This window comes from Bufo gargarizans, chromosome 9, assembly GCF_014858855.1.
Source record: "Bufo gargarizans isolate SCDJY-AF-19 chromosome 9, ASM1485885v1, whole genome shotgun sequence".
Classification (NCBI taxonomy): Eukaryota; Metazoa; Chordata; class Amphibia; order Anura; family Bufonidae; genus Bufo; species Bufo gargarizans.
Genome location: NC_058088.1, coordinates 102,691,640 through 102,708,676, shown reverse-complemented (window position 1 = coordinate 102,708,676; position 17,037 = coordinate 102,691,640). Strand labels below are relative to the sequence as shown.

Here is a 17,037-nt window from a genome sequence, read left to right as displayed (position 1 = left end):
ATTGAAGTGAAAAAGATAAAGGCAGCATGCAGACTGCTGAGATCATTGTTTTGCGGATCCACCATTTGTGGACTGCACAGCACTTATGGCTGTGTGTCTGAGCCCTAAGGTCTCATGCACATAACCGTATTTTGTATCCGATCCACATTTTTTTGCAGATTGCATACGGACCCCTTCATTTCTATAGGTCCACAAAAAAACAGACAGCGTGTACGAATGTAATCTGTATGCTGTCTGCATCCATGTGTCTGTTCTGCAAATTATAGAACATGTACTATTGTCCATATTGCAGACGTGAATAGTGATGGGAGTGAGAAAAAATGCAGATTGCACATGGAAGGTGTCCGTATTTTGTGGATCCGCGGTTTGCGGACCACAATACAGACAGTCGTGTGCATTTATCCTTAAAGGCTACATACCTTAGGTATCTTTAGACATCTAGTTTGCGTTTACACTGTCTAAATCTTAGGGCCCTATTAGACCGCACGATTTTCGGGCCAATTATCACTAACAAGAATTCATGATTGGCCTGTATGATGGCCGCGCGGAGGCGTGCGGATCCGTCCAGACTTACAATGTAAGTCAATGGGGACGGATCCGTTTGAAGATGCCACAATATGGCTCAATCTTCAAGCGGATCCGTCCCCCATTGACTTTCAATGTAAAAGTCTGGACGGATCCGTCTGAGGCTAATTTCACACTTAGCTTTTTTTTTGCCAATATAATGCAGACGGATCCGTTCTGAACGGAGCCTCCGTCTGCATTATTATGATCGGATCCGTTCAGAACGGATCCGATCGAACGCTAGTGTGAAAGTAGCCTTAGTAAAGCCGCCCCACTGTTTTAATATGCTGTAGAAGTTATACTACAATTCATAACCACAGACATTTTTTCCTGTTCATTTATTAGGCAGTGCACACTTTGTGTGGCTCTGTCCAATAATCAATCTTGCATTTTAGGAGGGTGGAATTTCCCCAATACATCCTGTATTGTGCAAGTAGTAAAGTCTCATAGATTTAGGTAAGTTTGATAAAATGCAATGAATATGGCACCTTACCTGATTGATGGTTGAGAAGTCAGCCGACCCTGATCCTCTGATGGTGCCGCTGCTGCTGTCCACTATCAAGGTGCTGATCCTAACAGTGCTTCACCTTCTCTTTACACACCACCGGTCTTCTTATCTTCTCTCACCTCTCTAACTGCTGGATGTGCCATTAGACTATCCTTCTCCTATATGGCTTTCCTTGTTTCTGTACAAGTCATGCTTACTTGATTCCACTAGATTTTCACATCTCCTGCATCTGGATATTTATGTCTAACACACACACTTAAAAATGTCGCCACATCATCCACTTACAGTGGGGCAAAAAAGTATTTAGTCAGCCAACAATTGTGCAAGTTCTCCCACTTAAAAAGATGAGATGCCTGTAATTTTCATCATAGGTACACTTCAACTATGAGAGACAGAATGGGGGGGGGGGGGGGGGGGAGAATACAGGAAATCACATTGCAGGATTTCTAATGAATTAATTGGTAAATTCCTCGGTAAAATAAGTATTTGGTCACCTACAAACAAGCTAGATTTCTGGCTCTCACAGACCTGTAACTTCTTCTTTAAAAGGCTCCTCTGTCCTCCACTCGTTACCTGTATTAATGGCACCTGTTTGAACTTTTCAGTATAAAAGACAATGATCACAAGAACGGTGAGCAAAAATTCCAGAACCACACGGGAGGACCTAGTGAATGACCTGCAGAGAGCTGGGACCTAAGTAACAAAGGCTACTATCAGTAACACACTACGCCGCCAGGGACTCAAATCCTGCAGTGCCAGACGTGTCCCCCTGCTTAAGCCAGTACAAGTCCCAGCCAGTCTGAAGTTTGCTAGAGAGCATTTGGATGATCCAGAAGCAGATTGGGAGAATGTCATATGGTCAGATGAAACCAAAGTAGAACTTTTTGGTAAAAACTCAACTCGTCGTGTTTGGAGGAGACAGAATGCTGAGTTGCATCCAAAGAACACCATACCTACTGTGAAGCATGGGGATGGAAACATCATGCTTGGGGCTGTTTTTCTGCAAAGGGACCAGGAAGACTGATCCGTGTAAAGGAAAGAATGAATGGGGCCATGTATCGTGAGATTTTGAGTGAAAACCTCCTTCCATCAGCAAGGGCATTGAAGATGAAACGTGGCTGGGTCTTTCAGCATGACAATGATCCCAAACACACCGCCCGGGCAACGAAGGAGTGGCTTCGTATAAAGCATTTCAAGGTCCTGGAGTGGCCTAGCTAGTCTCCAGATCCTCCACCCCATAGAAAACCTTTGGAGGGAGTTGAAAGTCCATGTTGCCCAGCGACAGCCCCAAAACATCACTGCTCTAGAGGAGATCTGAATGGAGGAATGGGCAAAAATACCAGCAACAGTGTGTGAAAACCTTGTGAAGACTTACAGAAAATGTTTGACCTCTGTCATTGCCAAAAAAGGGTATATAACAAAGTATTGAGATGAACTTTTGTTATTGACCAAATACTTATTTTCCACCATAATTAGCAAATTCTTTAAAAATCGGACCGTGACTTTCTGAATTTTTTTTTTCCTCATTATGTCTCTCATAGTTGAGGTATACCTATGATGAAAATTACAGGCCTCTCATCTTTTTAAGTGGGAGAACTTGCACAAGTGGTGGCTGACTAAATACTTTTTTTCACCAATTTATGGTGCAAATATGGCTATAAATTTTGGCTTTTAATGCCAAAATAATACTGATGTAAAGACACTAATAAACGCCACTCGTTGACTTTATAAGCAGAGTTTGGCAGAGGACCAGCGAACTGTTGGTGTGGAAACACCAGGGCATTGGAAAGGTGAGTTACACTTCTTTTTTTTTTTTTTACCATATGTTTGCACATTTAGTAAAATTCTGTAAAACTCCTCTTCTTTTTTTTTTTTTTTTTTTTTTCTTTTTAGCAAACTGAAATAAAACCTGAATGTTAAATATTGTGAAAATGCCACCCAGCGGTTTAGTCATGGCACTTTCATGCAATTCGGCATCAAAGCGTATCAGTATGTGTAAAAAAACAAACATAAAAATTGAGTCCAGCAGAAACTGAGATGCACAAAACCTGCTAAAAAGTGCAGCATGTTCAGAATTCATACATGCCTACGTGCACATATCGTCACATATTAATCAGAATTAAAGGAGTTTTCCAGGAGTGTTTTTTTACTGATGACCTATCTTCTGGAAAGGTCATCCGTATATGATCGTTGAGGCTCACACACCGATCAGCTGTTTGAGAAGGCACAGGCGGTCGCAGTAGCACCACCGCTTTCTCGCAGTTTTCCCTAGGCCTTCTGACGTTGCGTTCATTGGTCACATGACCTAGGCCCATTGAGGTGAATGGGGCTGAGCTGTGATACCAAGCACAGCCGCTGTATAATGTACAATCAAGAAAGAAAACGGGCCAGTACTCGCTCGAAATTGCACGCTGCACGGGAGAGGAGCAACCTGGAATGAAATAAAAGAAACCTACTTGCAAATGACACAGCTGCTGGGATTTGTTGTTCTGCTGTATAATGTACAGCGCTGTGCTAGATGATCACCAAGCCTCTGCACCCAAGAAGTTAGGTTGAAAATAATTCTATAACCTAATAATTTAATATTATAATTAATCTAGGCATGTTGTGTACTTGACGAAACTGCCTTTTTTCAACCTACAGTATGTATCTAATCCTCAAAATACCGTAATGTATTATTATTTTTATTTGCAGGGCTGGAATTTCAGGTCTGTACTATGAATATATTGATGTTGCTAGCTGCGACGATGTTGTACATCTATACCACTTACTTTGGTCAGTAACTATACTGAACATTGTGGGTCTGTTCCTGGGGATCATAACCGCCGCCGTACTTGGTGGATTTAAAGATATGGTAAGAAGATGTGATTTATTTATTTTTGTATTTGAGCCTTCACTTTTGGTGTAGAATCTGGGAAAGCAGTGATTTCTGTTATTGCTCCATCTTTAGGGGGATATATGGAGTTATTTTTATGATCTCTAATCTAAGCCCATACAAATTATTAGGCTTTTGAAGAGTGCAAACGGATGCAAGTGATGACTTAAGAAATAGTAAAATAAGTCTATAGTGGCTCTCCCTCTTTTTCAAACGTGGTGATGGTGCACGGTTTTGAGTGACCCTGTCACAACCAATAATTCATATAAAACGGAAGAAGAAAAACAGGCACTCCTTATCTGGATTTTGAGTTAAAATGTACAGATATCTTTATTATACTTTTCCACATAAAATGAAGATTAAAACATAAAATATAAAGCTACTGCTTCTTTTTATGAACACTGGCTGGTGGAGGTAGTTTCTTGTCCCTTGACTGAAGATCACTATTTAGTATGTATGTGTGTGTGTATGTATGTGTGTGTGTGTGTGTGTGTGTGTGTGTGTATATATATATATATATATATATATATATATATATATATATATAATGTCCAAAGGATGAGGCAGCACTCCAAGTAAAGTGAAAAAGGTGGATCTTTTATTCCCTCTGCAACGTTTTAACCGTCTCAATGCGGTCTTTCTCAAGCATACCACAAGGTGTCATACAAGGGTATATATACCCACAATACATAGCAAACAATTAGAGTGACAATTATTCAATACAAAGTATAATAAAGTGCATAGTGCAATATACAATAAATATAACTAACATGATTTCATAAAACGTGATGATTTGCATATCATGATGATCTCCACAATACAATATAACGTGTACAAACACAGTAATCATAGTGACAGCATTAACTGTGGATTAATTATTGGCCTGCATTTCATCAACACACTAGCCTATCACCTGTGTATCTATAAAGAATGTGATTAGATCAAATAAAGTTAAAAACAACTCACACCGCAATGCATGTGCAGGGGCGCCAAAGTCCGCGTTCTCGCAGTCGAATCGCGCATGCCCAAACCCCCAGCCGCGTCACAGGCGCAACGTCATCAAGGAAGAAGCCAAGCGCCGTTACCATAGAGACGTGACGTGAGAACCACGCGACCAGGGAAACAGTCACATGACCAACCAAGAGGAGTCGCCGAGTCCCGCCCACGAGGCCGGGCCCGCGTCACCCGGCCAGCCGCGCCTACCGTAGTGGCGTCGCTGCCATGGCAACAACAAGCCAAGCAACATGCACAGTGGCTCACCAAAGTCCCGCGACAGACATAGGGCAGGCGCGGGCTAACAGAGATCGGCGGGGGGAGAAAGACAATAGGCACAGTAATGCAGAGATAAAATATAAAGTAACAGACAGGCGGGGGCCAATGAGCACCTCACCGGGTCACTATATACAATTAGAGACCGGAGTGAACGTGGTACAGAGTATGTCGGCACCTTAGGTAACCCCTACATAATTCGTGCCATACTCATGCTGTAAGACAATGGGACGGGGACCAAAGGGTCACGTCGTTCTCACGATCATCACCCCCGGTCCATAACGGGCATGGGATCCAAGACACGTCCATGCCAAAGCGCCCAAACCCAGAAACCGTCCCTTAGGTCTGTGAAAAAAGAAAACCACCACTCCAAGCAAACAATGTAATTACAGTTGACCCATTTAGTATCTAGTAAGAGAAATACAATTGCACGCGCCCCAAGGATCTCCCCCAACGCCAAATTTCAACAAAAAGACACAGAGGATGACGCCCACTGTCCATGAACAACGCCAGTGGAGTGCCAATATCTGGAGAAAGAAAGAAAAAATATATATAAGAAAATAGAACAAAAAGACTGTACATCTATAAAAAACAATTTAGTTCCATAGTTGATGACACCAAGTAAATATTCACATACAGCAGGGCATGGCAAGCAGAGGATCCAGAGAGAATAGCGAGGAGCCCCCTCCTATACTACACTCCACTTGAAGTCAAGTGGAGTGTAGTATAGGTGTCATCAACTATGGAACTAAATAGTTTTTTATAGATGTACAGTCTTTTTGTTCTATTTTCTTATATTTTTTCTTTCTTTCTCCAGATATTGGCACTCCACTGGCGTTGTTCATGGACAGTGGGCGTCATCCTCTGTGTCTTTTTGTTGAAATTTGGCGTTGGGGGAGATCCTTGGGGCGCGTGCAATTGTATTTCTCTTCCTAGATACTAAATGGGTCAACTGTAATTACATTGTTAGCTTGGAGTGGTGGTTTTCTTTTTTCACAGACCTAAGGGATGATTTCTGGGTTTGGGCGCTTTGGCATGGACGTGTCTTGGATCCCATGCCCGTTATGGACCGGGGGTGATGATCGTGAGAACGACATGACCCTTTGGTCCCCGTCCCATTGTCTTACAGCATGAGTATGGCACGAATTATGTAGGGGTTACCTAAGGTGCCGACATACTCTGTACCACGTTCACTCCGGTCTCTAATTGTAGGCACGTTCGTGGGCGCATCAGCCAGCGTCACTGCACTTATCTTTTCCGCCAGTTTACAGCAGGGCAATCTTTTGGGCAACACATTCTGTAACCGCAATTACCTCCCCAGCAAGGGAAGATATTAATGCTACTACACAGTTAGATAAGTAACAAAATCCATGACATAATAATATAGATAAACAATAGACCTTTCCACAGGGTTCACCCCATACAGCGTTACGGACACACAACAGACCATGGGTATACATATGCACATATGTGGGAGGCACATATGCAAACTGTTGTAATTCCTACACCGTTCTCCTGATTTGGATGTAAATACCCTCAAATTAAAGCTGACAGTCTGCAGTTAAAGCACATCTTGCTTGTTTCATTTCAAATCCATTGTGGTGGTGTATAGATCCAAAAATGTTAGAATTGTGTCGATGTCCCAATATTTATGGACCTGACTGTATGTACTCGGCTATTAAGCACTCATAGTTAATGGTGAATGTACTCAACTAGGGCTGCAACGATTAATCAATGTAATCGATTATATTCGATAACTGGATTCGTTGTCGACGAATCCAGTTATCGAATAATCGCCGATTCGTTGCTATGCGGGTGAGCGGGCGGTCGCTGCATCTTTATTTTACCTTTTTACAATGACGCTCCTGTAACAGCCAGGCAGAGCGGACGGCGGCGTAACGTCACTCGCTCACGTGACACGCCTGCTCCGCCTCCTTCATTCATGACTACGCCGTCCACAGATCCCCCTCTCCATAACTACGCCGTCCACAGATCCCCCTCTCCATAACTGCGCCTCCACAGATCCCCCATAATAGTGTCGTCCACAGATCCCCCATAATAGTGTCGTCCACAGATCCCCCATAATAGTGTCGTCCACAATTTGTTTTAATATGGCCTTTGAACATCATTTTTCAAGTAAGATCATATAAACCTCTCTGTTTTGTAATTTTGTCGTTTTTCCCGATTAATCGATTAATCGTAGAAATTAAGATTATTCAAATCGTTAGCTGCAGCCCTATACTCAACCTTTTATGCACTAGATTATATGTATTCAGCTTTCAACTATGTATTCAGCATTCCTAATTCATGGTGTAAATAAAGGCACAAAATCTACGAGATTTTAGGTGATATACATTTGAGATATTTCCCCTAAAAGTATATATATATTGGTAATATACACATATTTGAATCGATGTGTGTGTGTGTATATGTATATGTATATATATATATATATATATATATATATATATATATATATATATATATATACATTTGTGTTAGGTGCTTACGGTAGTACAGAGAAGAGCCCTGGAATGCAGGGAAAGAAATGCAGTCGGTTGTGGTGTGCCGAAACCGAGGATGAGGTAGGCCTAAGAAAGAAGAGGGCCCACCCAAGGAAAAGACATAAGAGAAATGAGTTGTAAATGAGTGGAGTGGTGGGAGGGACAAAGCTCAGACCTCAGACGGTGCAGGAGCCAGGTAAGGGGGGTGCCCTAAATAGGCTGGAGGCGGACCTCAGCCCCTCCCACAAATCCAGGCAAATGCCTTAATACTTGTGTTAGGTGCTTACGGTAGTACAGAGAAGAGCCCTGGAATGCAGGGAAAGAAATGCAGTCGGTTGTGGTGTGCCGAAACCGAGGATGAGGTAGGCCTAAGAAAGAAGAGGGCCCACCCAAGGAAAAGACATAAGAGAAATGAGTTGTAAATGAGTGGAGTGGTGGGAGGGACAAAGCTCAGACCTCAGACGGTGCAGGAGCCAGGTAAGGGGGGTGCCCTAAATAGGCTGGAGGCGGACCTCAGCCCCTCCCACAAATCCAGGCAAATGCCTTAATACTTGTGTTAGGTGCTTACGGTAGTACAGAGAAGAGCCCTGGAATGCAGGGAAAGAAATGCAGTCGGTTGTGGTGTGCCGAAACCGAGGATGAGGTAGGCCTAAGAAAGAAGAGGGCAAAAATGGAAATGACCAGTTTATTTGTAACCAATAAAACATGTACCCAGCTCAACCCGACAAGCTTTGGAAAGCCACTCTTAACTCATGCGCTGGATTGGGAATGTACCGCGCATATGCGGACGACTTCCAGCGTCCCAATTTCTTGATAACATGGGTAGGGATGTTGGCACTGGAGGCCGTGGATGCCGCTCCAATGCGAAAGGAGTGCCCCGAGTAGCTGCCAGCGTTTAGGCCCAGTTGGGTGAGAAAAGACCTGACATGGATCATGAAGGTGGTCGTGGTGAGCACCGATCCATGCACTTGGAGTAGCGGTTGAGAGGGTAGGAACCTGTGAAGCTGACTGTAGGTGTCCAGTACCCTCACCGGGCACCATTTGTTGTGCGTGGGGTAATATGAGATGTTGACGGGTGAATGCTGACTACTCTTGGACTGAGGTAGGGTCAGGATGTAGTGATCCAGGTGTTTGGATAAGTGGGAGACGAGGAGACAAGGTGAGGTTTGGGACGTGGAGGTGGTAGTGAATTCCCCGGGCCTCAGGAACCCGTAGAAGGCTAAGTAAATTGCGGTTTTGATGACAGCGTTAGTATTTGAATCAAAAGGCGTGGCGTCCAGCAGGTCGGATAACGCCTTGAAGACATGACTGTCGATGGGCAGCCTTTGGGCTGGACGCGCGGGTTCCGTCTTCTGAATGCCTCTGAGTATTGTTTTGATTTGGTGGGAGGCCATGAAGCTGGTGTAGTTAGGGTGCAAGATTAGCATGTGATGTTGGATGCCAGTGAGATATAGTTTGATGGTGTTGTATGACATTTTGAGTTTGAGGTGGCAAAAGGAAGCAAATCCCAAAACAGACGACATGATGAAAGGGTGCGTGATGTTGTGTTCTACCAGGAATCTGTTGAAAAGCGTGAACGCTCTGTTGTATGTCCTATGTGTATTGACTGATAGTGAAAGGTGGGCCAAAGACTGGCTATGCCGCATGATGGCCTCTAGTCCAGAAAGAGTTGCTGAAATGACGGGGTGCTGGAGGCAGTGGGTGATGCTGACGGGAGATCCTGATGAAATGCCTGGAATTTGAAGCGAGACAAATTGTCAGCAGCCGAATTGCACACCCCCGGGACATGGAAACAATGCAAGAAAAAATTATTGCAGGCGGCCAGCCAAGTGAGTCTTCGCATGAACCTCATGATTGTGAGGGATTTAGAACGACCCTTGTTTATGATCTGGCAGGTTGCTTGGTTGTCCGAGTAGCAGCGGACCGCCAGATTTGCCCATAAATGACCCCATGCCACGGCAGCTGCTACGATGGGATAGATCTCAAAAAGTGCTGAGGTAGTGGAGAATCCTTCCAAACCCTGGACCTCAGGAGGCCAGCCGCCCCACAGCCAGTCGTCCCCGAATATGGCCGCAAAGCCTGTGGTAGATGCCACATCTGACCAGATGGAGGGGGAAGAGTCCGACAGCTGAGGGAGAAACAAGCTCCTGCCATTCCAGGTGGACAGAAATCTCCTCCACATACCTAGATCCGCCGCAGCGTGGGCATCCAGGGACAATCTGTGTGAGTCGTGTCGGAACAAGGGGAAGAGGTGCAGCAGCCGTGAAATAAACGAGCGACCCTGGGGTATGATGCGCATGGCAAAGTTCAGGGAGCCCAGCAGGGACTGTAGTTCTCTGCGGTTGCAGGTGCCGAGTTGAAGATAGCCGTCTATGTGGGTGAGAATGTCCTGGATCTTCCCGGACAGGTAAGCTGGCTTGCATCAAAGCTGAATCCAACTGGATACCCAGGAAGGTGATGATCGTGTCCGGCCCCTCTGTCTTCTTGGTGGAGAGGGGGACCCCCAGTTCCTTGAACAGCTTGATGGTGGCTCTGAGGCTGGAAGGAGGGGAAGTGTTTTCTTCCACCAATAGGAAGTCATCAAGGTAATGCAAAACCAGCGGGCATCTCGCTATGTTCAATAGCAACCAGCATAACGCCTCCGCAAACACGTCGAAGATGGCCGGGCTGCTTTTGGACCCGAAGGTCAATCGGGAGAAAAAATAGTACTTCCCTGACCACTTGATGCCGTGCAGGTGCCACAGGGTAGGGTGAATCGGCAGTAGTTTGAAGGCGTTGGCGATGTCGGTTTTGCTGAGCCATGCCCCCACCCCCGCTTGTCTGATGGCCGTGATGGCGTGGTCAATGGTGGTGTACTGTAGAGAGAATTCCTCCGAGGGAATGAGGGAGTTGAGACTGGGGTTGCCCGTCCAGTGAGGCGCCGATAGGTCGATGATGAGCCTCTGTTTCTGGGAAGATTTCCCAGTGACGATGCCAATGGGGTTGGTGCGCCATGTGGCGAACGGGGGAGTTTTGAAAGGACCTAGCACAAAACCCTCTGTTACCTCCTGGGCTATGAGGGCGTCAATGGCGGTGGGGTTGTGCAGAGCGGATAAAAGATTGGGACACTCCAGGGTGCCTGTTGGCATGTACAGGATGCCCGTGTGAAATCCTTCTGTCAACCCTGAGATGAGAAAATCTGAGAGATGCCTGGAGGGGTGCTGCGACATGAGCGCGGTAAAAACTGGCACGTTGATGGTTGATAGATACGGTTTGGTGAACATTTTATTCGGACACATGGATTTGGCATGTGCCCGGAAGCATTTGGTGCATATATGTAACAATTTACATCCGTTATAATTACAGGACCCCTCATTGAAATTGTTGCAAATCATAGATTTGCCTAGAAATTTGATCGGCCGGCCCAGTTTGTCCCGGGCCAGTCTCTCCGGGACCCCGGAGGGCCCAGCTGACTGGGAGGGGCCCTGTCTGACCGACGTGTTCGGGCAGAAATTGGTGGTGTGGGCCGTGGAGGAGCAGTGCGCACAGGCTGGGGTCCTAAGGCCTGCGAAGTGGCGGCAAAATATGACCGTGTCAATTCTTGCCCAGTTGGAGCGGACTCCGTACTGGGAGAAAGCCCCCGCCACTTTCGCCGAAAAAGACCTGTGATAGTCATAAAATGCTGATCCTCCGTATTTGTTGCCCAAGTCCACCAGTTTGTGCAAGTAGAGGTCGAGTTCCTCCCTTCTGTCGGGGTGGACCGCACAGATGACCTCTCTGTAGATTCCGAAGGCCAAAACGAATTCGGGAATGGTCAATTTCCTATTGAGCCGGGCATCCCTGGACTTGACTACAACTGACACCTCGTCATAGGCGTACGTCGTGTTTTCGACCACGTCCTGGGAGGCAATCAGAAGGGAGGCCAGGTTTACATCCTTACCTTCCAGGATATCCCGTTTCAAGTGCTCAGGAATCATATGCGCCGGGTTGACTTCCCGGTCCTCCATGCTAGTGGATGGAGTGATCACCGGTAAACCGGCCGGTGCTGGTGATGCTGCAGGTGGTGGACCCGTCAAGGAGAGGGTCGTGGTGACCGCCTCTAGCCTTTCCAGCCTGGCATTGACTGTTGACATGGATGTCATCAGAGAGGCCAGCATGGCGTGGATGTCCCCGGTGCCGGACTGGCTGGGTCCTTCCCCCGCATCCCCAGGATTGGATGATGCGCGCAGCAGCCGGAACAGCTCCGCCTTTCTCGCCGTGGCAGGGAAGGGAACGTGACGTTTCCTTAACTCCGCCGTGATGCGTGGAACCGTCCAGGACCGGATGGACGCAGGACTGGCTAGATCGTCTCCCGGAGTAGCAGTGACAGATCTAGCCGGGGTACCAGGTAGGGAGAAGTTTTCTAACCCATCCAGTGACATACTACAATAAAAAAGTTGATTAATTTGAGGCCACGCAGGAACATGCTGGCTAGCTAGGCCGAACCGGCGAAAAAATTACATTTGCATGGTGACAGATGAGGCCCTGCTAGTTGCCAAGCGGCTTTGAGAGGCTCTACCTATGATTTGGCGCGAGGGGATAATGAGGCCACTCGTGGTAGCGGCAGGATCGTTGGCCTCTCGGTGACTGTAAGACAGGACTAGGGGAAGGGAGTGACAGGTGAGGCCCTCTCTATGCAACATGCGAGGCGGCTTACTAACGAGATGGCGCGTTGGGCAGGTGCCTCCGTACGTTTGAGGCGGGGTGTCGGCCTCGCGGGACCACTAACTGCTGGCGAAGCCAAAGGAGGGGGGGTACCTAGTGGGATGATGGTGCCCCTAAAGCCAGCACGCTGACCCTAACGGGACCGTCCGAAATGAGAGGAAGATTTTGGTAAAATGAGCAGGTGAACGTACCTGGTACCAAGAAAAATACTCCGGCTACACGGTAGTGTAAACAGTATGGGTTAACCGCCTAAAACACAAAGGGGGGGGGTAGACATGACAAAGTGTGAGGAAAAAGTGTAAAGCATGTGGTACATGTGCATGACCGGGAGGATCATGGCGGTTGTCCGTGAAATGACAGCTTGCGCCTGGTATGAAAGGGGGGGCCGGTGCGTGCCGTGTGGCCATGCCCAGGTGAAAGTGCGTGTCTGCAATTGGATGGCGCATAGGGACCGTACCCCAGCCATTCCACCTGTCCATTTGTGTGTTTTTTTTTTTTTTCTTCCCGTCCCCTGATGATCTGATTATCAAAAGGGGAATAAAACATGCATCACACTGCCGGTTCAACTGATGAGATTCACATTTGGCACTGAAATCCATTGCAATCCGTGGGACATGCTGAATCCCTGGTGAACACCGGTAAGGAGGATGATTGTGAATATGCAAATTGCTGCTGCATGATGATGGTAGTGCCCATGATGGAGAACAGGGGGGGCTGCTGGGGAGTATGATGATGGGGCGTGCTGGGAGGTTCTCTCGTCGTCCGCCGGCGTGCCCCCCGCACCAGATGCGGCTCGCACGGCCGCCGGGACACCGCGCACGCGGCAACGGAATCGCCGCGCATGCGCCGAATCCCGGCCGCGCATGCGCAGACCAGGCACCAGGACGCGGGCGGGCGCCACCGGCCGCGCAGCGGGAGGAGTGGTGATCCAGCAGGAGGTAGCGGGGAGGGGACGACAGGGCCGCGGTGAGCCCTGTGAAGGTGAAATGAGCCGCCCGTAAATGACCGGGGGGGGGGGGGGGATGAGTGTGTGCGGGTGTGGTGTGCGCAGGAGGCGGTGGGGAGCGCCAGCCTGATGATGACATGAACGGGGGAGGAAGGGGGGGCCTGACTGATGGTGGCCGCATGGAGCGACATCGGTGACTACCCCCTGGCGGCGAACCCATGCGCCCGGAGTCCGCCCGCGGGCGCCGGGATACCGCGCATGTGCCGAAAACAATCGCCACGCATGCGCAGAACCCCGGCCGCGCATGCGCAGAACCGGCCCCAGGACGCGGCCGGGCGCCATTGGCCGCGCGCAAGCGGAGCGGCAACAGGCAGGAGGCTGCGGGTCAGGAGGTGAGAGTCTTCCCACGTGAGTGAGACAACGAGTGGAGAGGAGGCCGCAACAAGCAAAGGAAAGTTTGGCTATTGTTTACCTTGGTGATTTGTCTTCTATGCAGGATTCTGCCATCAGCATGGGGCCATACTATCTGTATGTAAGAGCGCCAGCCTGGTGAAGTGGACATGAAAGGGGGGGCCTAAAATGATGGAGGATGGGGGGGGTGAAACCACCGGGGAATGGGGCTGGGACCGACCGGGGCTGACCGGAATCTGCTGGGGAGAAGTGAGAAATGCCTGAGAAATGAGCTGGCGGTGACCGCTGTGAGAAGCCGTGACCTGGGTGCAGCGTGTGTGAATCAACAGAAAAAGGGGAGACCATGCCGCATGCCGTCAGAGAGACCGGAGGTGGTGCAGATGTGACATAGAATGCATGCCCAGGTGAGACAGAAATGCTTTAGTGACTTGTATTGAAACAGTGACATTGGTGCGTCATGATGAGAAGAGCTGAACCGGTACTGGGGCAACCGTGAGGCCCTGCTGACCCGTACGAATAACTCACAGTTTGACGGGCAAACGCGACCCACAGTGAAACCGAGTGAAGCTGGGAAAGAACAGCAATGCTCCAAAACCAGACCCAGACGGCGACGCAAAAGCTCTCAGAAAATCAGCGGCTCGTAGGTAAATTCCTCAGAACTCCAACAAGCGACTTCCTCTCACAAAGCTCAGACCTCAGACGGTGCAGGAGCCAGGTAAGGGGGGTGCCCTAAATAGGCTGGAGGCGGACCTCAGCCCCTCCCACAAATCCAGGCAAATGCCTTAATAATATATATATATATATATATATATATATATATATATATATTATACATACAGTGGGATGCGAAAGTTTGGGCAACCTTGTTAATCATCATGATTTTCCTGTATAAATCGTTGGTTGTTATGATAAAAAAAATGTCAGTTAAATATATCACATAGGAGACACACACAGTGATATTTGAGAAGTGAAATGAAGTTTATTGGATTTACAGAACGTGTGCTATAATTGTTTAAACAAAATTAGGCAGGTGCATAAATTTGGGCACTGTTGTCATTTTATTGATTCCAAAACCTTTAGAACTAATTATTAGAATTCAAATTGGCTTGGTAAGCTCAGTGACCCCTGACCTACATACACAGGTGAATCCAATTATGAGAAAGAGTATTTAAGGGGGTCAATTGTAAGTTTCCCTCCTCTTTTAATTTTCTCTGAAGAGTAGCAACATGAAGGTCTCAAAACAACTCTCAAATGACCTGAAGACAAAGATTGTTCACCATCATGGTTTAGGGGAAGGATACAGAAAGCTGTCTCAGAGATTTCCGCTGTCTGTTTCCACAGTTAAGAACATATTGAGGAAATGGAAGACCACAGGCTCAGTTCAAGTTAAGGCTCGAAGTGGCAGACCAAGAAAAATCTCGGATAGACAGAAGCGACGAATGGTGAGAACCACAGCACAAAAGCACAAAAAGTGCCGCTTGAGGTAGGCTAAAGCACTTTTGGACAAGCCAGCTTAATTTTGGAATAAGGTGCTGTGGACTGATGAAACTAAAATTGAGTTATTTGGCCATAACAAGGGGCGTTATGCATGGAGGAAAAAGAACACAGAATTCCAAGAAAAACACCTGCTACCTACAGTAAAATATGGTGGTGGCTCCATCATCCATCATGCTGTGGGGCTGTGTGGCCAGTGCAAGGACTGGGAATCTTGTCAAAGTTGAGGGACACATGGATTCCACTCAGTATCAGCAGATTCTGGAGACCAATGTTCAGGAATCAGTGACAAAGCTGAAGCTGCGCCGGGGCTGGATCTTTCAACAAGACAATGACCCAAAACACTGCTCAAAATCCACTAAGGCATTTATGCAGAGGAACAAGTACAACGTTCTGGAATGGCCATCTCAGTCCCCAGACCTGAATATAATTGAAAATCTGTGGTGTGACTTAAAGAGAGCTGTCCATGCTCGGAAGCCATCAAACCTGAATGAACTAAAGATGTTTTGTAAAGAGGAATGGTACAAAATACCTTCAACCAGAATCCAGACTCTCATTAGAACCTAAAGGAAGCGTTTAGAGGCTGTAATTTCTGCAAAAGGAGGATCTACTAAATATTGATTTCACTTCTTTTTTGTGGTGCCCAAATTTATGCACCTGCCTAATTTTGTTTAAACATTTATAGCACACTTTCTGTAAATCCTATAAACTTCATTTCACTTCTCAAATATCACTGTGTTTGTCTCCTATATGATATATTTAACCTGACATTTTTTATCGTAACAACCGATTTATACAGGAAAATCATGCCGATTAACAAGGTTGCCCAAACTTTCGCATCTCACTGTGTGTATATGTATGTATGTATGTGTGTGTATGTGTGTATGTATATATATATATATATATATATATATATATATATTTAAATAGTGATCTTCAGTCAAGGGACAAGAAACTACCTCCACCAGCCAGTGTTCATAAAAATAAGCAGTAGCTTTATATTTATATTTTAATCTTCATTTTATGTGGAAAAGTATAATAAAGATCTCTGTACATTTTAACTCAAAATCCAGATAAGGAGTGCCTGTTTTTTCTTCTTCCTTTTTAAGTGATCACTTAAGCAGGCATAGCTTCCTAGAAGACAAATTTTATGATTTTTTTTTTAACATATTATTAATTAACATATAACATATTAATTTTATTATATAATTATGTTTACAGAATCCTACTATTCCTGCCATTAGTTGTATTGTGGAGACCCCACGTCCTACTGTACAGTACAACACAAGACCACCAGTGCCGTCCTATAATACCTACTATCACAGCACTCCACACCTGCCACCTTACACTGCCTATGACTTACAGGTATGGAAATATAATCTGGACCTGATGATAATGAGATTTTCATTAATTAGCAGGCAGATTGGAAATCCATTTTCTGAGACTAGTGGAGGGGTAACATTCATCTCTTCTGCACTGTGTGTCTATTATGCTGAGAAGCAGGAGCATAAAGCAAAGATGTGTGTGTGTGTGTGTATATATATATATATAATGTCTACACACTCCTGTTAAAATGTCAGGTTTCTGCAATATAAAAAAAATGAGACAAAGATAAATCATTTCAGAACTTTTTCCACCTTTAATGTGACCTATAAACTGTACAACTGCAATTGAAAAAAAAACTGAAATCTTTTAGGTGGAGAGAAGAAATACAGGGTGGATAAAAATCAATGATTTTTTTTTTTTTAATTGAAAAAATCGGATTTTTTTTATTTAAATCAGA

The 17,037-nt window shown here is 46.2% G+C and overlaps 1 protein-coding gene across 3 annotated transcripts in view; it reads left to right on the top strand.

The window, feature by feature from the left end:
* Positions 1 to 17,037, top strand: part of TMEM255A (transmembrane protein 255A) — a 64,260-nt gene that overhangs the window by 45,285 nt on the left and 1,938 nt on the right. For 2 of the 3 annotated variants that reach the window (XM_044305236.1, XM_044305239.1), the window contains 3 exons: positions 910 to 1,020; positions 3,767 to 3,926; positions 16,476 to 16,619. In XM_044305236.1, the coding sequence (XP_044161171.1) occupies positions 910 to 1,020; positions 3,767 to 3,926; positions 16,476 to 16,619 (415 nt within the window). The remainder of the gene's footprint in view (positions 1 to 909; positions 1,021 to 3,766; positions 3,927 to 16,475; positions 16,620 to 17,037) is intronic. The other variant, XM_044305238.1, reaches the window with a different exon arrangement.